General features: G+C 43.1%; 5 protein-coding genes across 6 annotated transcripts in view; 3 read left to right on the plus strand and 2 right to left on the minus strand.

Annotated features, from left to right (window-relative positions):
- Positions 1-1607: 1607 nt before the first annotated feature.
- On the minus strand, positions 1608-3877 carry LOC108234966 (phospholipase A2). Its single transcript, XM_017414596.2, has 5 exons — positions 3814-3877; positions 2462-2533; positions 2222-2378; positions 2021-2148; positions 1608-1856 (listed from the first exon to the last, which is right to left on the minus strand). The coding sequence occupies exons 2-5, from the start codon at positions 2493-2495 to the stop codon at positions 1720-1722; spliced, it is 456 nt and encodes a 151-aa protein (XP_017270085.1). The 5' UTR covers positions 2496-2533; positions 3814-3877; the 3' UTR covers positions 1608-1719.
- Positions 3878-4395: 518 nt separating this feature from the next.
- asgrl1 (asialoglycoprotein receptor-like 1) lies at positions 4396-6747 on the minus strand. Its single transcript, XM_017414557.3, has 7 exons — positions 6536-6747; positions 6375-6458; positions 6207-6287; positions 6056-6124; positions 5821-5960; positions 5615-5730; positions 4396-5534 (listed from the first exon to the last, which is right to left on the minus strand). The coding sequence occupies exons 1-7, from the start codon at positions 6615-6617 to the stop codon at positions 5381-5383; spliced, it is 726 nt and encodes a 241-aa protein (XP_017270046.1). The 5' UTR covers positions 6618-6747; the 3' UTR covers positions 4396-5380.
- A 1423-nt stretch (positions 6748-8170) lies between these two features.
- LOC108234926 (cytochrome c oxidase subunit 6A, mitochondrial) lies at positions 8171-10684 on the plus strand. The gene is made up of 3 exons (XM_017414544.3): positions 8171-8331; positions 10140-10285; positions 10387-10684. Exons 1-3 carry the CDS (start codon positions 8229-8231, stop codon positions 10471-10473), a joined length of 336 nt encoding a protein of 111 aa, XP_017270033.1. The 5' UTR covers positions 8171-8228; the 3' UTR covers positions 10474-10684.
- Positions 10685-10841: 157 nt separating this feature from the next.
- Positions 10842-17060, plus strand: LOC108234931. Of its 2 annotated transcripts, XM_017414553.3 has the most exons (7): positions 10842-12065; positions 12162-12336; positions 12470-12540; positions 13382-13555; positions 13636-13733; positions 13823-13894; positions 13983-17060. In XM_017414553.3, the coding sequence occupies exons 1-7, from the start codon at positions 12038-12040 to the stop codon at positions 14124-14126; spliced, it is 762 nt and encodes a 253-aa protein (XP_017270042.1). In that variant the 5' UTR covers positions 10842-12037; the 3' UTR covers positions 14127-17060. The 2 variants fall into 2 exon arrangements, with proteins under 2 accessions (XP_017270042.1, XP_017270041.1); XM_017414552.3 differs by having other exon boundaries at positions 10842-12336.
- A 109-nt stretch (positions 17061-17169) lies between these two features.
- hps4 (HPS4 biogenesis of lysosomal organelles complex 3 subunit 2) overlaps positions 17170-23337 on the plus strand; it is a 9514-nt gene continuing 3346 nt past the window's right edge. The window contains exons 1-10 of the mRNA XM_017414515.3: positions 17170-17437; positions 17647-17737; positions 18513-18656; positions 18776-18883; positions 19494-19610; positions 20643-20737; positions 20832-20904; positions 21292-21416; positions 21508-22186; positions 22278-22404. Of these exons, the coding sequence (XP_017270004.1) occupies positions 17406-17437; positions 17647-17737; positions 18513-18656; positions 18776-18883; positions 19494-19610; positions 20643-20737; positions 20832-20904; positions 21292-21416; positions 21508-22186; positions 22278-22404 (1591 nt within the window). The 5' untranslated portion in view covers positions 17170-17405. The remainder of the gene's footprint in view (positions 17438-17646; positions 17738-18512; positions 18657-18775; positions 18884-19493; positions 19611-20642; positions 20738-20831; positions 20905-21291; positions 21417-21507; positions 22187-22277; positions 22405-23337) is intronic.

Consider the following 23337-nt stretch of genomic DNA (forward strand, 5'->3'; position numbering starts at 1 on the left):
TGCCTTTTTAGTTTTTTTACTTTACAAGCAGTGTCAAGAACCTGTCATCTCTTAGGATGATTTGTAGTGTGTCTTTAAGAAGACTGATGAAAACTGAAGCAGACGGAGTCAAATTAGTCATGGCAGACCTAAAGACAGTTGTCTACAGCAAATGAGCAGAATCTGAATGCGATGATCTTAAACGGACGAATCAAACGCTTTGTTTTAGATTTTTATCTTTGCATTGCTTTGTTAGAGTAAAACAAATTTTATTCAAAATAATGCGTCAGTGTACGCCATCTTATGTTTTGATGCCACAGTACACTTTTGAAAAAAAAAAAAAACTAGGACAGGATTATTTTTTTCTTTTTTTTTGGCATTGCTCTGAAATCAAGTCTGAAGTTTCCCCAGGTGTGTGTTTTTCCGAACCTGAATTTAAAATAACCTTCCAGACACACAGCTGTGTAAATAGCAGACATTTGCTGCCGTTCCCGCGACTTTCCACTTGTATTTTACCCACGAGATGTTTGACTCGAGAAGGAAACAAACGTATCAAGATACGAAACCGAGCAGGAAGCAATCGTGTGGCAATTTTGTGCCCGTGCGCCACGATGGATCAGACTGCACGTCACGTTTGGACTCCAGCCGGTCAAAAGTCGTAGCGTTAGACCTGAGACTCACCGCTCTGTTCAATGAGTGTTGGGTTAGAAAACCATTATACAGCAGCTCAGTCAAAGTCCTCGGGTTGAATCAACCGTCCAGAAAACAACAGGTAGAAAAGAATACAGTGTCCTGATCATAAGTCAAAGTATTGCGATAAGTCAAATAGGACAGCTATAACACTCAAAGTTTTATACTTCATGTCCTAATGGTGAGATTTATTGTGTGAATTTTGGGTTCATTTTGAAATAGTTTTAGGCTAAAAGAATAAATGTTCTGTTGAATAGACAATTTTAGGCAACTTTCTTTTGTTGAAATTTTACATTTTAGATAATTTTCTGCTGAAAAGTTCATTCAAATGCTTTAGGTTTAAAAGGAGGGTGCATTATAAAATATAAAATGTTAATTGAATCTGAGGAAACAAGCGGTTTAATTGGACCCCAAGAGATGACCATCTGACTGATGTGACGCAGGACTGTATTGGGCATCATGGATGGTTGCGGAGTTAAAGTTGTGACTGCAGAGGTCAGTGTAGCTTCAAACTCCACTTTCCAAAAATGATCACAGCTCACTGAGAGGAGTACAACACAACGTGGAAGTTTCCAGACTTAACCTTAGTGCCGCGCTGATATTTTCAGCGTCGTGAGCAAAACTTGGGGACTTTCCACCGCAGTCAGGATGGAATTGTGTTTACGTTAGAGCGGTTCAGGTTTTTTCTAAATGTTATTTTGTTTACAACTGTTCTGCTGCAGCCAAGTCCTGGTCTTTTTTATTAGATGTGAACTGACCGATTAAAAGTCGACTCCAAAGAAAGTTGTGCAATAACCAACAGGGGCGTTTAGACATTCAGCCGAAGGGTCAAAACTGATCCAAAACACAGAAAATTCTGGGTTGTTGGAAAATGGCAACTACTTCAACACTCGTTGTTTGGATACGATAAATTCACAAGCGCCTGCTGGGACAGAACCTCTCCATACACAACCTCACTGGGTTTATTAAAGAACAGCATTTAATGAAATCACGCTCGTTTTAGGCCATTGTCAGAAAGATGATCAAGTACGCCAAGTTCCGTTTTGTTTTTTAACGTGAGCCTTTGTCGACACAGCGGACTTTGAAATCCAGGTTCTTGTTTTCGGAGTTGTAATCGTTCTGGGCGAAGCAGTGAGCCGCTGCTCGGTCACACTCACACACGGCAGCCTGGCACTTATCGTTGGCATCTGCAGAGAAGAGTCAGGAGAGAGAAGCTCCTTAGCATTAAGACAAAAAAAAAATGCAGTTTATTTAAAAATTATACCCTAAATCAAAAATGTAACTCGAGCTGAAGAAACTACTAAGAAGTATACATTTCGTCCAAGTATCCAAAGTCAAACCACATCCTTACCTGAGCATGTCACCTCTTTGTCAGAACAGCTGTATTTATAAATACGAAGGATGGGATTATTAAAAATAGATGTGCATCCTTCAGTCTTTCTGCTGTTGCCATAGCAGTTATCATGAGTTTGACAGCACCTGAGAATGGAGCAGGAAGGAGGACATTTGAGTGTGTATCTTTTGTTTAAAAAAACAACATCTTGTTTCCTACTTGTCCACTTCATCCACTGGAGTTCCAGTTCCCCCGAAGCCACAAAAGCAGCCGTAGTCGTTGTATGCCAGAGGATTAACGTTGGGCTGAGCACAACTGATCATATTTCCAAACTGCCAAAAGGCTCTGTCCACAAGCTCTTCACCGACCGCACAGGCTGAGGACGACAAGGGAGGCGGACAGCTCAGGACAAAGCAAAGACAAGGTCAAATATTGGGTCTGAATATATCGCCGTCTTACCAGTGAGAAGCAGCAGGACTGCTGGTCCATTCATGTCTACAGTCGGGAAGAAGTGGAATTTGGTGCCGTTCTCTTACAGGACGACAAAAGGAGGGAGGAAAAAAAAAACAAAAACTTGCAAATAAAGCTGTGACTTCACCTGTTGAAACCAGCCAGGTTAATGACAAATCTATTCAGTGAGTGCTGCTAACAGGACTATGTGGCCATCAGTAGGTACATTCTGTGTTAGTCCGAGCCAGGTTTAAACAAAAGGGGTCACCTGTGACCTTGAAATCAACAGGGATCATTTACCCATGAAGTCATTCCTACGTTGAACTGTTACAGAGTTAGAGCTCAGACAAGAAAATGTCCACGAACGGACAGACGTGGACATACTGTAATACGTCCTGCCTTATAACGGGTCCATAAAAACGAGTTCTCTCAGGTGGCAGACTCCAGTCCTCGTGGCCACAATCCTACACGTTTCAGATGAGTTCCTACCTCAACCCACCTGACTGAAATGAAAGAGGTAATTCAGCCATTTCAATCAGGTGTGCTGATTGTGTTTCCACCACCCCAGTTTAAGCCAGGATGTTCTGGTTATCCTGTCTCAACTCATCCTTTGAGTGAATTTTACAAAAGCTGTGAGATAAGTTACCATGGAGATTTATTCGGTGCAGTTAGCCTGCTCCAGACCAGAGAGTGTTTTAATTGTTCAGTCAGGAGTCACCCTCATCAGAATTGCATGTTTGTAGTTATTTAAACAATTTCTTTTAGATTAGAGAAGATGACTAAAAGAGGGCCTCTTCATGCTACATCCCAAAAACTCAACATTTTGTTATCCGTTATTACGATCGTCATTTTCTTCATGAAGTGACTGGTACAGTCCCAATGTCGGCTAAATAAAGCCCGTTGCTCACAGACGTCAGACATGCAGGAGGTTTTGATCCGCTTCACTGCAGTTTTAATGTTTGCAAAGTTTTGTTTTTGGGCAGTTTTACATTCAAACATCACTACACAACTTTATTTATTAAAAACATGAACATACGTCCTGTAGGTAGATACCCAGTGTGTTGACCCCTCTCTGGTTGGAGTAATGGAACCACTGCTATTGATTAAAACACTTCTTAAAAATATAAATTTACTCATGGGTTTTAAAGGCTCGTAAACATCCATCAGTATGTTTTGTTCATTTAAATTAAAGTATACAGCAAGTCATTCTGTCACATCAGTTTAGCTAGAAGTGACTCTGTGGTCTTTAAACTTAAAGCAAAACTTATCGTTCCCCCTCAGATACCCCAGTACGGTCTGACATATTAATAAAATATCTTAAATCAAAACCAGAAAGTGCATCAAACACAACAATGATTTACCTTCTTACTTGGACTCAACTGCCTTTGTGCTGCTGAAAAACTGAGAGACTGAGGTTCAATTAAAGGTGAAACTGATTGGAGCAGGTGTGAGGTTCAGGCCGGGTTAACAGATGGTACAGTCCACATTAGGAGTGTCTGAAATCAGAATTAAACTACTTTTTATGAGTAAAGATAATGAATGTGTTTGAAAATGTATGCTATGGTGAATATGTGACATGTAGCTGTTTCAACATGTCCATGTTGTTGTTGTTTTTGCTTCTTTTAGATTTATCTGGGAGGTCAAACACCCCCTTTTTCCTCCATGTACTTTGAACCAAAATCACTTGTCGGGGAAAATTTACAGACCTGGTATTTTATTAGAGAAGTCAACTTTTTTTTTTTTTAGAAAGGAAACTGTAGACTGCAAAACTGGAGAACTACAGAAAAAACTAGAGGTGGAGTTTGCACCAAGCTTTAAGTTTTAATCTCGAGGTCGGGGCGTGTTTGGGGCAGTCATTCGGACCTCAGTCAGGTTAGTGGATTGGTCTGAGGGCCAGCTAATTAACCGGCTCCAAACAAATGAGATCTTCCTACATCATAAAGGGCAGTTCGACAAGAACTTTATTGAAACGAGTTGCTTTACATGCAGTATAACGTGTTAAATCAATAACATCAAGTCTGACCTTAGCTGAAGTGTTTTCAGCTTGAATCACACAACCACATTTATTCACGGACCTTCTTCAGAATTAAACATTCCTTCCTTGGTCTTCGGGTCCATTCGACACACGGTTTCAAGGCCTCAGGAGGGTGAACAAAACACCTTTAAAGAGAATTATTATGCACTAACGAAGATCTGTCATGGGCTCATACAAACGATAAAAGAGAAGACAACAGGTCTCTTTGGACCTGAAAAGAAAGATTAAACCAGAGGATTTATATCTGTCTTATGAGCGGAAATCATAAACAAAGATTAGTCAGCATTTCATGGTCACATGCAACACATACAGTTTGTCAGTGACTTCCTTCAACACAACTAAAAGAACGCTCCAGCTATGCTTGCCGGAGCTGTGAATACGTGATTTCAATCAACATTTTGGCGTTTTTAACGTTCGGGTTGAAGACTCGCAGTCTGTTCCTGAGGTATTCCTTCCTGAGAATCTGATGGGAACAGCAGAACTTTTGACCTTCCTCTGAGGTTATCAGAGGTTATCTGTGAGTGTTTTGCAACTGAAAGGGGGGAGAGGAGGGAGTCGAAAGTTTCTTTTCACCAGGGTTGACGCTGCATTTCCCCCACTGCAGGTTAACAAATCACATCTAACAGTGTCCAGATGGAAGGCAGGAATTGAGAAAGACCACTGAGGGGGTCTGTGTATACCACAAACATGAATGAATCTGATTCACACGTTTCATAATTTAACATCAACCTTTGTCCACAGTTAAAGAGGTGTAACAGGCTCTTGAGTTCTTGTGTAGACAGAAACCAGGACCAGAGGGATGTAGATGACTTTATTGTCTATATGGTTTGCATTTTAACCTTTGTTCACCCCGCTCTGGCTTCTGCTGAGGCATCACTGTCCCAGAACGTCTCTCAGGCCTTGGTTTCACAGATGTACCTGTACCTCAAGCTGCAGTCTGCATCGTTCCACAACTTGCGCTTGCGTTTTGAGTACCCATGAATCTGCCCGCAGTCCTCTCCGTTCTCTCTCAGCTCCCAGTTGTCGGGTTGACCCTCATCCCAGAATCTGAACCCAGAACAGGAGAACGTGTGTGAAACATTTGTTCCAGTTGCGTGTCTGCCTTTACGTCCTCAGGCCCGTCTTACTTTGGGGTAGAGTTAAAGTCAGTTCCATCCACCCAGCTCCAGTGGTCTTCCTGCTGTCGCTCCACAAGTCCAATCCAGTAGCTATGTGTGATTTCCGCTATTCTCGAAATGAAATCCTGGAATTTAACAACGAAAAAAGAAAAGGAGAAGTAAAACCAGGTTGAACCTTGCTTAGTCTTTTGTACCACAGAGCTAAGTTGGAGTACCAGCTCCTCCACGTTGTTCGGGACCAGCAGGTGTCCGCCGTGTGACTTGCACAGCTCCTCTGCTTTGCTCCACGTCGTAACAGTGGTGGAGAGCAGGTAGCAGCTCCTCTGAAAACTCGCCCATCCTTCTCTGCAGGTTCCTGGTTTCATCAGGATTCAGAAAGCCCGGACAGTCCGACTGAATCAAAACCACTAAAGAGACTTTTTATTGACGTCAAAAACTTGAACTTTTTACCTCTAACTGGAACAAGTTCCTCCAAAAAGACGTCCTTTAGTGCCGTCAAGCCTTCAGCTTTGGAAGCAACTGATATTCACAGAACTCATATAAAAGCCATAAAGTTGACTTTGTTGTTAAATTCAACGCTGGTATTATAATGTTGTTTTACCTGAGTTAGAAGCTGACCCTCCATCATTCATACTCTTAAGGTGTAGCTTCACATCAGTTATTTCCTTGTTCAGTTGAGAGACTGCGGGAAAATAAAAATGTACATTTATACCATAACCGCGTGATAATATCTCAGTGAGCCACTTTATTGTAATTTCTGTAGACGAACATTTTATCCCTGTTACCAGCAGCAGAACCAACAGCAGCAGCACCAGGATGCTGTAAAGGATGTAAACCACTATTCCTTTGAATCCTGGAAAACAGTGACGAACGTTTAGCCATTTGCAACTGAAATACTTGAGTTAAAATCAGATTACATGTAAGCTTTACCTGTCTGCGTGATGACATTACGCTCTCCGTGAACGGGGCCGCTGTCAGATTCTTCAAAGTGGTGATACTGGGATTCCATCATTGATTTTGATAAAAAAAAATGCAATCAGTGCAAAATCTTCTTTTCTGTAAGTTTGCTCCCTCCCCCCTCTTCTTCTTCATAATAAAAACATCGGGTCCAGAGACAAATTCCAAGTGCAGTAGCAGAGGTCATCTAGATGTCTCCTGTTTGTTTTCGGTCCGCACATGTTAACAATTAACGGCTCAATAAACAATCCTCTGCAGTTTTAACCCTCAGCCTGCCAACGCGGGGAGTTTTACATAACAGAGCTGCAAAACTGGTTTCCCAAGAAGGATGAAGGGCAGCCTGTGGCTCAGCAAATAAAGCAGACGATCATCGCTGATGTGTATGTCGTCAAACACAGCAACATTTCATTTTCCAGAGGAACGGGGAAAGTGAATGCTGCCACATCATTTTTATCAAGATGAAATTGTAACTTTACACCAATACTTTTCCTTTCCAATCGGTTCGTTGTGGATTTGCTCGTGTGTTTGGGATCATCGTCCTCTGACCCAAACTGGGTCAGCCTTTATCTGTCAGATAGATGGCCTCACATTTGACTCAAGAATATTTTGGTGGTCAGAGGAGTTCACTTAATGTGTTGAAGTCATGTGGCTGTGAAACCAGAGCAAATCATCAGCCCTCCACCATCGCGCTTCACAGCTGTGTGAAGTGTTTGTGCCGATCATACACCGAAAAAAGTGTTTGTTACTGGGAAACATCCCCGTTTGGGTCTTGTCTGCTCAAAAGATTGTGAGCTGTAAGTAGTGTGGTTTGTGTTGTGCTGTACAAATTGTTTCTGGTCTCCAGTCTGTCAGGAAGGAAACAAAAGGGAAACATTTACACACAATACAAATAAAGTTGAAATCCAAAAGAACAGAGAGTTCCTCGTGAAAGAGGAAATAACTACAAGGAGGTTAGCTACTGGCCACTGCAACCTAAATGAAAAACTTTTGTTTTTACAAGGCCAAAAGTACAACAAAAGAGGACTACAGAAGAATAAAGACTGCAGTGGACAGGTAGACCTGAAGATGACGCGAATGCTGCTTATTAGAATGCCAACAGCCTGTTAAACACAAAAGAAGAAGAAAAAGGAGCAAACAGTACATACAAGCAAATCAGAAGAAAAAAATATCATCAAACAAAAATGGAAGAAGGAATGGCAGAAAAAGTGGAATGGAGAAAGCAAAGAAAGATGTTTTTATAGGGTTTAAAGGGCAGTGGGAGAAATGAGCGCTGGAAGAAGGAGCAGAAGGAAGCAAAGATTTGGTCATACAGGACTTAACTCTTCACTTTTTAAAATACAGAAGTATAATTCAGGGAAATGTGACCCCTGCTGAGAGGATGACACAGATTTTATATTAGAAAGTCATAAATCTGAAGAGGAGAGAAGATATATGAAGAGAGAGTTTGAAAGGATAAGAGAAAGGTTAAACAATATACACTTTACAAAACAATTTAGCTTTAAAAACAAACTGATTAATATAATTAAATTATATAGCACATAAATACAGTTAGAAAATAGCCACACTCTTCTAAACCAGTAGGTGGCGGTAATTCGCACCTTCAGGGGTTTTTTAACCAACCGCCAGTAAACTCCACAAGAAGAAGAAAACTCCACCAGAAAGCAAAATGGCGGCGTTCGGACGCTTCTCTCAGATGTGGTGGAGGTCTTCTTTGACCCAAACCCGGCGTCAGCTTTCTGCTGCCGCCGCCGGACATGGCGAGGAGTCCGGTGAGTGTTAAAGAGGATTACAACCCAGAGGTTTGGTTTATTTTAATTCAGCTGTGGAACAAATGAGTGTCGCTTGAATGTGACCTTGCTGAGCTAGCGTTAGCTCCTTCACTTCCTCGAGTGTCAGCACGTAGGCGCTTCTTTAAACTTTAAAACAAAACACAGCGTTGTCTTAAAACTTAAAGTCGATCACCCAGGAAAACTTCCACTTATAATTTGAGCTTTTATTATCTTGATTATTTGCTTGTGAAGCTGAACAGTGTTTCAAAAACTAGCTAAAAAGCGAGCTAATGTTACATTTTAGATATTAGCAGCACTTACTGGTAAATAGTACTTTAAGGAAGACAATAATGGGAATGAAACTTAAGGTGAAGAGGACAGATGTGCTGTAAGAGCAAACAGGTAAAGTTAGAAGCTTTTGGCCCAAACAAAACAAAGTTTCTGAATAGGTTTATTTAAATTGATGGAGGTTTAAAATAACCTTTAAATGATACCAAGATTATGCATCTGGGTTAAAAAAAGTGGAGAGTTGAAGCGTTTTAAATTTCCTAAATTTGTAATAAATAATGTCCTTTTAACTTTAATTGAATAGTGTGAGAAGTTGTTACAATATTTGCCATAGTTTCAACATATTTCTTTAGAGATTAACATGAAACTAATGTTTATTGATGAATGTGCAGAAGCTGTTTCAGTTGTTAGAACAATATTATCAGTGATTTTTTTTAAATTAAATAACTAGTAATAAACCTTGATTCACCCCTTGTTAAAAAATAGTGTGCTGATGACTCAAATTGGTTTATATTTTTAGATATATTTAGTTTAAAACAAACAAAGAGTCGATTAGGTTGATGGTAAAAGTATTTTTGCACTTTCAGGGAAATGGAAGCAGCTTTTGTTGAGCTATAGTTCTAAATAATAACACGGCTAACTTTCAAGTAAGAAGTAAACAGCTTGACAACAAATTAAACTCTGTGTACTTTTCTTATTAATGATCGATGCAAATTCCTAATCTTCCAACCGACTACCCAAGGAAAAAAAATGTATTTTTTAGGAAATTGTCCTGCCTGGTAGGAATATTACAGTTTCAGTGGTTGGAACTAAGATTACAGCTGAGTTACTGCTCAGGAATATAGACCTATCAGCCCAGTTTTAGGTTTTATTAATAATATTATTAAATAGAAAGAATTCAGTCAGAACCAAATTAAATGTCAAAGACTATTTGATTGTATATATCTATTAAATAAAACAGAAAATGTATATAAAAATATTCAGCAAGTGAAGTAATTCAAAACTGTTAGCGTTGACATTTATTTAACATGTAATGTGTGATAAAAGAAGACCTGTAGGAAAGTTTGTGTTTGCTGTTCTAAGATGATTATATGTTACATTATGATTAGATCTAAATACGAGGGTCTTTACAGCCAAAGACTCTCTGAGAAGTGTTGAGTTTCCTGACAGCTGACTGACTGTTTTAATAGTAAAACCCACCAGAGGCCTCATTATATGTGTGTAAAAAATTAATTCAATAAAAGTCTGTCTCTTGGCACAGTTTGGTGTTATCATGCAAATATGGCCCACATGAAATTTAAAAGTATGCTGAAGTGGGACATGATGAGTGAGAGATCGTGGTGTTTATTTCTTCTGATCTGATTTTAATCGTTGTGTTTATAATTATAAGCGAACTCCAAAGTGTCACTATCAATGAGTGTAAATCTGTTTAGCTCGTCAATCTTATTTATCAGTTATTTATTCTTATTTTAAAATATTTGTTGAATAAACGAGTATCATTTTTTTGTCCCCCCCCGCAGCTAAAACATGGAAGATCCTGTCCTTCGTGGTAGCCCTGCCCGGTGTTGCGGTGTGCATGTTAAACACGTTCTTGAAGGAGAAGGAGCACAGCCACGATGCACCTCCAGAGTTCGTCCCCTACACCCACCTTCGCATTCGTACCAAGGTCTGACACTTGAAACATTGACCAATCACCTAAGATGCCAGCTGTCCTGGTATTTTGGACTTAATGCTGATTTATTTGCATATTTTCTTCTCTTTCTACAGCGATTCCCCTGGGGAGATGGCAACAAAACCCTTTTCCACAACCCACATGTGAATGCCCTTCCTGGTGGATATGAGGGGCACGATTAGTAAAATCTTCCACACCTCTTTCTTGACTGGCTCAATTCCTCTCTCAGCGTTTCTCACTGGACCACACTCCTGACCACACTTTGTTCCTCCTCTGTTTACCGTGCTTACCTCTGTGCCGTCGACAAGGGGCACCTGAACCAGTAATTCCATTGTTCTGGACCATTAAACAAAATGTCCACTTAAACAGAAATAAATAAAGTCCCTAAAACTACTTCACATGATATATTATTTTTTTCCTCTCACTGTCTTTTCAGGGCTCATTTGAGTGTTTCAGGTTTTTTCGTTCACACTTGTTTTATTGAAAAGGCTTTTTTTACGTCACTATAGAACAAGCCTAAGTTTGTTTTATAATATGAGAGGTTGCTGTATTGGTCTAGTTGCATCTGAAACATGCTGACTCTTTGCTGTTATTCATGCAGACCACAAACAGAGGCATTATGGAGTACAATTAATCGATTTTCTTGCTATATTAAGATGTAGGCTGCTTGCCCACAAAGGTAATTTCTCTTAATTGTGAAACCTTTCTTTGAACCACGCCTTTTTCTCTTTCTCTAAATCGGTTTGGTTCTGTACTGCTGTGGCTGCGAGGGTCTTAATTATGCAGCCAGTTTAGCAGAATAATGTTTAACGTTTGTGTGCAGGGCCTTCAATAAACTATGTTTGTGTTTAAAACGTTATCTGTGTTAATGAAACCTCGAAAGTTCTGCAGGCATCGTCGAGACCGCAGTGGAAAGAGTAAACGGATAGAAAATCTGACCGAGCCGCATCCAGCAGCGTCACATTTGTGTGAAGTTTTAAAAGCTGTTTTCTCTAATTAACACTTTTTTTGTTGTTGTTGTTCATTCACAGCATGAGGACTTTTATTCACATTTATTCTGTAAATAGTCGTTGGTAGTTTTATACGTTGTTGACCACTTGATTCAGAGGAAGCCTGGAGATGTGACAACAGGCTTCAAGTTGCAGAAACAGTATCCAGGTCACGGAGAACACCAGCTGGCGGGTTCCCCATCAGAACATCTCGGGCTTTAATGCACACAATGGAAACTGCGGGTAACCATGGCAACAGTGCGCCGAGCCGCTGACGGCGGCTTTCATCGGAGGTTGTTAAATGACCTCCATGCTTTTGCCCACTTTGTTTTCGTTTGCGACTTTAAATGTGCTTTATAAAGAATTAAATAGCTTTTTTTCCGTCGTGTTGCTCGGGCATGGAGTGACGCCGTCGTTACGCGCGACTCGGTCTTTGTTACAGACTCCGCCTCCGTCACGTGAACGCGCCTTAAGCCGAATTAGAAAATCCAGGGTTAACAAAGCCTCTCGATATCCTGCCTCGGCGCTTTGTCCCCTCTCCGTCCCCTCCGCCTGGACGCCTGTCGGTGACGTGACGGGAGCTGCGTGCCACCACCGCATCCACCGGGCTCGGGTTCGGCTCGGCTCCGCGGCGCTGGTGTTTCGATTTGATTAGTAAATCTAGCATTGAAACATCTCGGATAACTGCGCGCGCGCTCGCTCGCTCACGCCGCCATACGACAGGGGAGAGCAGTCGATCCCAGAAACGCGGATCACAATGATGATGATGATGAACCCAGACAGAGGTGAGGAGGAGACCCCGGTCGCAGCTTTACATGTAATGACATCAACAAATGCGAGCTGTTTTCTGAGACGACCGCAGCTTTTTGTTGTGCTTGTAGATTTCCAGCTAATAAGGAAACAGGAAAGGGCCCATTTCTTCAGCTCCAAAGAGCAGGACCTCATTCTGAAGCTGTATGAAGAGGAGAGGGAGATCCTGACAGCTAAATCCAACACCACCAGTGCCTCCAAACTGAGAGAAGAGGCCTGGCAGAGGATTGCCGATAAAATAAATGCGTGAGACGACTCACTCACTTACTTGTGGTTAATCTGACCCATCATCCCGTGAAGTTATGCACCCTGTCTGTCTCTGAACACACCATGATACGTGTATTTTACAGAGATGTGTGCTTATTTTTATGATTCGCAGGGTTTCGGACAGCGGCTACAAAAGGTCGTGGCAGCAAGTAAAAGTCAAGCACAAAAACATAATCCAAACAGGTATCTCACACAGAATGGGCTCCTGCGTTGACCTGTTACACACTTTCACTTGATTTACACCATAGACTGTATATTTCTGTAGACATCCTACCAGAGGCTGGATCAGGACCAGCTTCAGTCCCTCCATGTTAACGAACCGAACGGTGCCCTTGGTAAAATAAAGTCCTGCTGATTCTTGTTGAGTCACACAGTTCTTGTTGCTGCACGTTCAAATATCCTTTTTTTACTACGTTTAGCTGTAATTAGTTCTTCCATACTTTCAAGGAAGATCAGGTAACGCCATGGTCGTAAGCTGTGCTGTCTTTGGCCGTCATTATCCGCCAGCAGATGCTCCGCAGCGTGAGCTTGAGATGCTAAAATCTCAATAGTAACCTGCGTCGCACTCTGAGGTGCATGTCAGGCTGTACGACGTTTTGCAGCAGTCTAATAATAGTAGAAAAATAAGCGTTGATGCTTTATTTATGTCCGGACAACGAATAGAGGGGGAGTAGGATGAGGGAAAAGTGACGCAGCGCGACTTTCCCAGAAAACTTCTGCTTAATATCGGTGAGTCTGTCCCACTGAACGACCACAGTTCAGTTTCTTTAAGTCATACAGTGTGAACCTGGCATTAAAGCCTCACATTCTGAGCGAACAGACTCTGGTTCCAAAAAAAGACAGCATGGCAGCTCTCGTAAACCGGTTCTAGGAGGGGACGGGACACTCGGTCTCTAATACAAACAGTCTATGATGTGCTCCTGGTTTGATGCCACTTTCTGTCTGAATGTAACTGTTCTTTGCCTTTTCAATGCTGTAACGGCTCCAATCCTGCCTCTCCAACTTTGCCACCCCCCCTGAGCAGCAAAAAGGAAACGGGCCGAGGCCATGAGGGCCGAGGGCGGCTCGGCGACCCCCTCCCTGAACTCTGCAGATGACGACGTGTTGCTCGGCAGAGAAAACTCGCTGAGAGTGGAGGTCCTCCCTGGAGGTGCCTGCATCGGCCCCATCAGTGGCTCGGAGAGCTCTTTTATGAGCAGTAAGTGTTAAAAAGAGAGGGAGAGACCCCTGAAATTAAGCAAGACTGAACTTAGAGATAAATGTGCTTTTTTGTGACAGTGTCAGGTCATCCGGTCCTCCTCCTGCCCGTGACAAAGACTGAACCGGAGAGTCTGAGCGGCGACGAGACGGACATCAGTGAAGCTCAGTTCGAAGGGGTAAATGCGCCCCCCTTTGCTTTGGGAACCGTCTGTTTCAGGATGCCTGATAACCAGAGCTTTTATAGAGATGTCTTCTTTTCTTGCAGGACGTTCACAACAGCAGTTTCCAGGAGGCGAGCAGTTCGGCAGAAGCTCCAACCGGAGTCAGAAATGCAGAGGTAAAAACCCACAGGTCAACATTGTAGGCCGTAGAAATGACCCAAGAAGTTCATTAGGACTGAATCTGTTTGTTTGCTTGTTTTGCAGAAGCAGACAGACGACCTTAGAGCCCTTTACTGCAGCTACCTGAAAAAGGAAATAGAGAACCGTGACCAAGAAATGGCGTACAGAGCTCTGAAAATGAGGAAGCTGGAGAAAGAAATCCTGTTACTCGACAAACAGCTGATGTGATCACAAAGTGACACCTGACTTTTATTAGGCCCTTATCACATGATCGGAACAACCTTTACATCGGGTCAGACAGCCGACACCAGCTCCCTCACCATGTCCTCTTCATCACAGTGCACACACAGCCACGGCCGTCTGCAGCGACGTCTCCTCCGGCTCTGGCGTCGGTTCGGTTTAGGTCTGGAGCAACACGCGGGACCCTGCCTGTACTTTTTGAAGTACTGGGTCACATGCAGAAGCATTCCTGCAGCAGTGTTATGAGGCTGTGGGTCTTCACGATGGATCGACGGCCTTGCCTCAGCGTTGCAGATTTAAATGAGACGATCACAGGCGCACTCCGCGACGAAGCCTTTAGCCTCCTGAGGTTCAGTTTGGAAGAAAGGAATCTGCCTCCCTGTTCTGATGCTCCTCTTCTCCGCTGTTTTACTCTGCAGTTTTGGTTGGATTTCACTGACAGACGGGCGCGCTGCAGCCGTGAAACGCCTCGTACCTGTTTTTTATTTCAGTACAGTATTTATAAGAAGCATTTCCTTTTTTACAAAGCAACAATTCAGAGGTATGCCGAAACCAGCTAACCTGTAGTCGTGACTTTTTCACTTCTTGGTTCTTCTTCTTGTTTTATTATTTATTTATTTATTTATTTCCAGATTCTGACTGAGGCCGGTTTTTGTTTGGCCCGTGAGGTGGAAACGTCACCGTGACCCCACGTCACTTACGTGAAACTTTTGTAAAAAAATGTGTGAAATGACCGATAAGGTGAGGCTGCGAGCAGCAGAGCCCCGTGTTACTTTACACCTGCAGGTTCACGCGGAAGATAAATACTGTTTAAGATGCACATCTTCAGATTTTCGTCAACTATTTATAGTACTATAGACAGCAACACATTCTGAACAACTCTGATTTTATCTTATTTAAGAATATAATCTGGTTCTAAAGCCTAATTTTACACTGAATCCTACACTTTATAGCCTGTATTTAAACTGTTTTTAGTCCTATTTAAAACAAGCTGAGACTGTTTCCTGTCGTAATTATTTTATTTATGTTGCTGTAGATGGAACCATTGTGTATTTGTTTGTTTTTTCCCATGATGCCATGATATTAATACAGAGTAGTTTGTTTTAAGAAAAAGTCTGCTTTTCTTTTGAATTATAGAAATAAAAACTTGTTTGCTCATCATCAGCTCTAGAAAACAAATAGCGAGATAAAGGCACATCATGTTAAGGCAGAGGGTGATGAAATGATGTTTACTAATCAATAGGTGATGCAGAGTATTCTAGAAAGACAGGTGTTCAGGAGGAGTCAATCCCTCCGTGCACCGCGCGCGCGTCCTCAGATCCGAGGAGGAGGAGGATGAAGATGAGGAGGAGAGGGGGGAGGCCTGGACATCCTCCGGCTGGTCCGCTACAAGGAGCGCTGCGTTCAGAAAACTCCATCCAGTGGGTAAATAAAACCAAACAAGCCCCCCCGTCTCTGTCTGCTGCTGCGGGTCCGGGGCTCGCCCCCTCCCCCCGACAGTCCCGCTCGGTCCCGCTGCGCTGAAGCCCTCGGCTCCCCGGGGGCCGTGCGCGTTCACGTCCCGCTCCTTCCAGACGCGCTCAGTCGAGCCCCGAAACACGGATCGGCGCGAGGCTGATTCAGACTGACCGCTTCTCATGGTTTGGTTTTAACTTTTCTACGGCTCACGAGGAAAGAGTTCACCGTTCAGCCAAGATTGATTTAAACTAGCTTATTTTACGTCTGTGTTTATTAAATGTAACCATCACCACAGAACCACAGTAAGAACACAGGCAGCCCCTCTGAAGAAACAAGCGGTTCCTGTCATTGGTCCATAGTTTCCTAACAGAGCTACTACCACACCAGGTTTTACCTCTGTATCGGTAACTGACTGACTTAAAGCCACTTTTATGGTTCTCTTGTGGAACCAGCTTCCAATTTCTGTCCGTGAGGCTGACACCCTGTCTACTTTTAAGACTAGACTTAAAACCTTCCTTTCTGATAAATCCTATAGTTAGTGTTGGTTTGAGTTTCCTGAGCTCTCCCTTTGTTATGCTGCTATAGGTTATAGGACTGCCGGAGGACAAACTGACCACATTTCCTCCCTCTGCTGCTGTCTTCACTCACTTTACTCTCCATGTTTATGCGTGTAACTATTTCTTTTACTAACACGTTTTTTTCTTTCTTCTTCCCATAGAAACTACACCTGGACCAATCTGTCTGTTTTTGCCTGAGTCTCTTTCAGTCGAGGCAGATGGCCGCCCATCCTAAGCCTGGTTCTGCTGGAGGTTTCTTCCTGCTAAAGGGGAGTCGTTCCTTCCCACTGTTGCCAACATGCCGCTCAGGCTGGGTAGTTGTGACAAAATGGAGACTCAATGCAATCTGTTGGTTTCCTTATGCAACTTTTTTACTAATTGACATTTTCTAATTTGTTGCATGTGAATGTATTGTATTATAATTGTAGAGAATCGACAGTAATTGGACTGAAACTTTCTATATTGGATTGCTTTTATTTTGTGTAGAGCCCTGAGATGACTTGTTGTGAATTGGTGCTATATAACTGAATTATCATCGACTTTAAATGGACAACCTTTTTTTTCTATAGGCCTACATCAAGAAAAAAGCTTGACACTTTGACATCTCTGAGGTAAAAATGTAAACTCCTGTGATTTAGGCTCCTGGTGTTGATCACCACAAATAAGAGAAGAATCAGGAATCACATTTATTTAATAATAAACAAGAAGAACCATTTTATCTAACCCACAGATGTGAAGATGATCATTTACAGAATATGTTATCAAAACAGTGAAATAAAATCCAGAAAGACTTTTTGTTCCTCCTCTCTCCGATTAGAACAATTGTCTCGTCTTTGTGTGGAAAGTGCAACAAGTGGTAAAAATAAGACTGTAACACTTTGAAATAAACACAGAGAGTTAAAGGTAGGATATTGCGTTTGAACTGCGAGCCTCGAACAGCGCCGCGCTGGTTTGTCCCTCGGTGCTTTCCGTACTTTCACATGACTTCCACTGGCGTGTGACCGACCCCGCATTCTTCAGGTGGCGCAGAAAAAAAGCCACACACACACCGAGCAGCCCTGCCGTCGTCGAGGAGAGAGCTACGAAATGAACGCCAGCTTGGGAGCTTTGCCCTGCGCTTCGAGTTACCGCAGCATGTTCCAGCTCTGGCACTAAAACAGCGGAGGTGTTTGTTTTTGTTTTTATTTTGTTCCTGTTCGGCGTTTCTGTCGAGCAGCGCGGAGTGGAATTGCATGGACGCAGCGTAACCCCTATGGCTGGTCTCATGTCGCTGGACACAAGGAGGTGAGACCTGGACCCGTGAGCGTAAAAACAAGCCGAGGTTCCTCCCTGTGCGCCTACAGGAGGAGGAGGAGGAGGAAGGAACCATTTAAACACCGTCACCTGCAAAATGTCTGCCAGTCTCAGTTTGACAGCTGTAGGGTCTTAGTTTTAGTTGTCAGCGCAGAAGGTCCCCACGGTTTTCTCACTCCTGTGTATGTTTTGTGTCGCAGGTGCAACTACTTCTTCCTCTATGATGGCTCCAAGGTCAGAGGAGAGGGTGACCCTACGAGGGAGGGAATCTGCTACTTCTACCCTGAAGAGGTCTGGCTGACAGTCTGCTTCAAGCCATAACAAGAAAGTTTGAGTGTGTTGAAAAGGATGAGCCCCAAAGCTTGAATAATCCTTGCAGTCAGTGCCAGACTTCTCAACTGAGATCCTGACCGAGCTGAATTTGTTCTGGTCGGCCCCGGAAAACAATGCCTTCCACAATCTCATGCTCCGAGTATATATTAGGAATGACCCTCAGCTACTACCACGCCAAATTTTACATCAGCGTCTGTAAAACTGACCGAGTTATGAATATTTTTTTTCAGTCGGCTTCTGTTGATCAGCTGTGGTGGCCATCTTAAATTGAACTGACTCCAAAAGTTAGTCAGCTGCAGATGTGCATCCTGAAAGTTTCATTAAAATCCTTTCAGTGGTTCGTGAGATATTTTGCTAACAGACAGAGTTAATTCCAAATAGTTAATGGCAGGATTTAAAACAAAGATCTGGCTCTATCTGTCTGTGCCCAGAATGTGTTGGGGATCAGTATCAGCTACTACCACACCAAGTTTTATATCAATATCTGTAACTGAGTGAATTACTTCCATTTTTTATGTTACTTTATGTCAATTGGACTCCAAAAGTGAATCAGTCATTGATGTACATCTAATGATTATTTTAAAATCTGTCCTGTGGTTGATGAGATGTTTTGGTAAAGGACAGACTCACACAGATGGGTGCAAAAGCATTTTTGCTCCTCCCAGGCGATAATTAAACAGGATTCTGATCATCACGGTGTGTGTGTGTGTGTGTGTGTGTGTGTGTGTGTCAGACGCCTTTAGATAAGCAGGACCTGCTGTGCGGCCAGCTGGCAGGTGTGGCCCGCTGCGTGTCCGAGCTCTCCTCCTCACCTGTGCGCACGCTCAAGCTGCGGCGCTGCAAGTTTGCCGTCCGCATGATGGCGGACTTCTTCTGGGTGAGTGGGCTGACGGCTCGTCCAGCAGCGTCAGGCTTCGTCTCACATCCGCTCTTCCCAGAACACTTGAAATGTTTATTATTAATATTATTGTTCTTATTTTTTTATTTGTTTTCAAGGCTCTGGGCTGCTCCATGGATGTCCCCACTGTCAGCGTCTGCGAGCTGCTGGATCACCTCATCGACCTCTTCTGTTTCTACAACGGCTCGGTTCGCCAGAGCTACCAGGTGCAGCCCGCCGCCGTCTAAACTCCTTTGTTGTATTGTACCTGAATTATTGGCTTTGCATTCCAGGATCTTTTTTAAGGAAGAGGCCAGTCAACAACACAACACTGTGAACTATAAAAAGCAGTGTACTGGAGCTACACACTTCAGCTCCTTAGCTTTTACCGCTCCGAACTTCAGCTCAGCATCTGTGAAATTACCCGAGTTAGAGCCGTGTTTGTGTTGGCTAAGCTGTAGCAGCCATCTTGAATTGGATTTCTCCTAAAAGGTAATCAGTTGTAGATGTCCGTCCAATGATTACATTCTGAGTTTCATTAAAATTCATCCAGTGGTTCATGAGATATTTTGCTAATACGACAAATTATTTTACACACACACAGATGCGAGCAAAAACGTTATTTTCACCTTCGGCGGCGGGCGATAACAATATGAAGTGTAAAAACTAATTCATTATCACCCGAAGCACTTAAATAAAAACGGAAAAGCGGCTACAGTACAATAAGCAGATTTGCAGATGATCAGAATAGCACTCAAAGTCATACAAAGCAGTTTCTGTGCATGTTGTATCTTTCTGCAGTTTCTTATTTGAGCTTTTCTTTTTTTTGCGTCGCAGCTGAACAGTAAGGAAAGTTTGGCAGCTCAGTGGGCGCAGTACCTCTCACACATGCAGTCAGGACCCTCGGAGCTGTGCTACATCTTCAGATGTTTGAGGACCATTGACTCCACTAACGTACGTACAGGACACTGTCACAGTTCTGCTTTTGGCCCGTTATTACACCGAAGGCAGGATATGACTGTCATGATGGTCTGGGTTGTTGCGAAAGAGCTTTAAAGTGTCTCAGCAAATGATCCAAATGTTTGTATTAAATTTCTCTTACTAAGGCTTGAGAATATGCTAATAAGCAGGATTCAGGGACTTGCAGATGACATGTGATTAACAATATGACAAAGGCCAGAGTAATATTTAAAGTGAAACTTGTTTTTTTTTATGATAAAATGTAATTATTTTTTTTCTAATTTAACTCCAACAGCTTTTAAAAGGCTAGCATAAGTTGTGCTAAAAAATGTGAAGCCAAGCAGTTTGTTGTTCAGTGTCAAATTGCAAAGATTGGGAGATTCTGGAGGCATTTCTGTGGGCGTGGGCGAGCACTGAAAACCAAAAATTAAATAGCCCTGCCCTTTGAGTTTTCCAGCAGCGCTGAATTAACAACAGATCTGCTTTTCTAGTTTGCATTTGCGTGTTTTGCAGCGACACGTGCCTCAGCCCAGACACAAGTTCTTTTGTTTTCAGCGCGGGGTCTTGCTCATTTCACCAAGGCAAGCTGCGTTCAGTTTGTGCTGAACTGACCTGCACTCACCTGTCGCTCAGCACAAACATGTCATTTTGTTAGAAAACTCAAAATAATCTGATCTGATGCGTCGTCTTTTAGCTGAACGCTTAGTCTTCAAATCAGTTTTGGTTTTGCAAATAATTCGAGTTCGTTTATGCTTTCTTTTGTGTTACTTTACATCCAACCTTTTTTTTTTCATATTCTGGGTAGCACAGTGTTCACGTCGGATTCCGTTAAAATCGAAGCGACTGTGCTGCCTTTGGCACAGTTTTGTTGCGTGTACAAAACACAAGCAGAAACGTCACGTTTATCTGATAAAGTGTCTTGTGGCAGTAGTTAATCCGATTAAGTTATTATCCTTGAGACTGCCAAATAATTTTTTTTTCCTCTCTCAAAAGCTGAGATGTAACAGTACTGGTTGTTGTTCCCAGGTCGACCCACTTCTCCTCCTGAAAGCTGCCCTCATTCTTCAGGCGTGCCAGCGATGCCCTCTGGTGCTCGTAGGCTGTATTCTTTTCAGAGGAAGGTGAGCTGACATTTTAAAATTCATCCACCTTTTATTATTATTATTATTTACATAGCAGGTTTTGAAATTTGGCGTCATTTTCTTCCTCTTAAAGAGTTGTCAGCACACAGATGTCTCCACAGCTCACGATGAAGGTCATGGTGCATGAAAGTGAAATATACACAAAGGTAAGGAAGAACATTGTTTTCCTAAAGACATCAGCATGGCTGCACATATCTACTCATATCTAGAAATGACCTAAATCATGCAGAAACTAAAACTACAAACTGCACACACACACACAACAAATCCAATCTGAAGCAACTAAAAAGTACAGATTTGCCCATCTCATAAAGTTTTGCATCTTTTTAACAATTCCTTGATTTAAAAAAAGGTAAAAGGTATTTAAAAGTTTTTCATTTAGCCATTAGCCTAGCAACAAATTCACTGTTCAGGTTTGAGTTAAAACTCTTATTTGACCAACGGAAAGTAAGCTGCTAGAATGCCAAACTATTACTTTATTAAGAAATCACGACAAGCCACCGTTTTATGTCGTTTTATTCTTTCACTTAAAGACCCAGAAGTCTAATGAGGCGAGCACCTCCAGCTCACTGGGTGGCGCTGTCAGCTCCACAGCTGTGTTCCTGACTACATCTGAACTGCAGTACCTTCAGTCTGCTCCTGTCAACAAAGACCTCGGGTAACACGTCACTCTCTGAAAGACAGAACATGGCTGACTTTGACCCGCTTCTTAAAACGGCACATTTCTGTTTCCCCCCCCTCCCTTTCAGCTCTCAGTCTACTCCACACAAAGATGATCCCCCGAAGAAGACTCGCCTTTCCAGGACTTTATCGGACACGCCATCCACTGAGTCGGAGACGTCTTGTCCAGCTTCTCTCCAGCCTCCCCAGAAGCTGCGTTTCAGCCCTCACGTGTCAGAATCAGATGACTCTTTGTTTAGCCCAGCTTCATCGCAGAGCGCTGATTCACCCAACCCTTCACCTCAGCCACTGAGGCGTCTGCTTTCAAACGGGAGGAACTCTAACCAAACTGAGGAGGAAGTGCACGAAGAGGAGTCTTATCGTGCCGGTTTTCAGAATAAGGAGGACGAGGACAGGCAGATGGACAGCCAAGGAGACGGCTCGGTGTTTGAAGAAACCCCCTGTGTTAATGGAGGTGCTGGAGATGGAGACGCTGCCCGTGGGACGGCGTTTGACTACAGAGGGGCCGATTCTGGGAATGAGCACTCACGTGATGATAGGAAGGCGGCGGGAGACAGTGGAGTCTGCTGTAGGAAGGCTAAAGGCCACAGGGCAGGAACCAGACACCCTCCTCCCCTCACTTTCGATAGCTTGGAGGAGAGTCCGCTCATCCCCATGACGCTCTACATGCACCGCGTGAACGGCTTGGTGCTGGCTCTGCTGGTGGAGCCACGATTGACGAGTGACTCTGCTTCTATGGAGGAAGTGGTGAGCGGGAAAAAAAAGAATTTACCTTCACGTTGTGTCATTTGTAGCGTTGGGGTGATCAGTTAACTGTGTCTTTGTGGTTTGTGTCCAGTATCACAGCAGCCTGGCCTCACTGAACGGACTCGAGGCTCATCTCAGGGCGGCCCCTCCAGGGGCCCCAGGTGCTTCGGGGCAATACGTGTTTGCCCATTATGACTCCATTCAAAGCACTCTGAAAAGTAAGGCCCCTGTAACGCTCCCATCACATCTCTCTCTTCTTGTTTCATTTTTCATGTTAGAGGAAGTGTAAAGCCTGACATCTTAACATGTGCAGCTGAGCGGGTGGAAGGAGTTTGGTAATTATCGCCCGCTGCTGAAAGCTGAAGGCAGACCATGAGTTTGACCATTTTTGTGTGTTCACGTGTCTCTCTGTTAACAAAATATCTCATGAACCACTCAACAAATTTTAATGAAACTCTCAGAAAGTCAGCATTGGATTGTTAGATATGTCCTAAAATCAAAGTACTAAAGAGAAAAGGAGGAAAACCAGTTGCTTAACCGCCCTTATCAGCTGTATCAAGAAAACCGCTGACATCACGGGAGGGAAGTGCTCCGGCCCTCTGGATTGGGCGGAGCCTAGACTCTATACAAGTCGACACTGGGCTTCTGCTTCCGACTTCATTCTTAAGATGTTGTCTACAGAAGTCCCAGCACTGGCCTTGTATTAACTCTTCAAAGTCGACGGACGCGCCGGCGCGTCCAAGTCAGATGACCGATTTAAAACGCTCTAGTGGGAAAGATCCGCCCTCTTAGACACTTCGTTTTAATCTGTGTCGAAAGTCCAGACTTCAAGCTTTACACTAGTTTTTAAATCATCTCGATAGGCCAAGGAAAACCAGAGTTATGAGAAATTATTCCCGACACATATATTTTTTTTAAAAAATCATCGTCATATTTTCAGCGCGTTAGAGCGAGAAGCGCCAAAACCGGGAGAAAACTCCCCCATCCTCCGTCCGATCTCACCCCCAACCCAGCCGAATGAAAAAACAGCCCCTCCTCTCCAATCTGACAGAGGCTCAACGTTTTCTGTCAAACGACTAAACATCTACAGTAAAAAGAAGAAAGAGGCGCAAGAATTAAAGAAAGTTCGGCGGCGCCAAAAAAAAAAAACA

The sequence above is a fragment of the Kryptolebias marmoratus genome, linkage group LG1 (genome assembly GCF_001649575.2).
Source record: "Kryptolebias marmoratus isolate JLee-2015 linkage group LG1, ASM164957v2, whole genome shotgun sequence".
Classification (NCBI taxonomy): domain Eukaryota; kingdom Metazoa; phylum Chordata; class Actinopteri; order Cyprinodontiformes; family Rivulidae; genus Kryptolebias; species Kryptolebias marmoratus.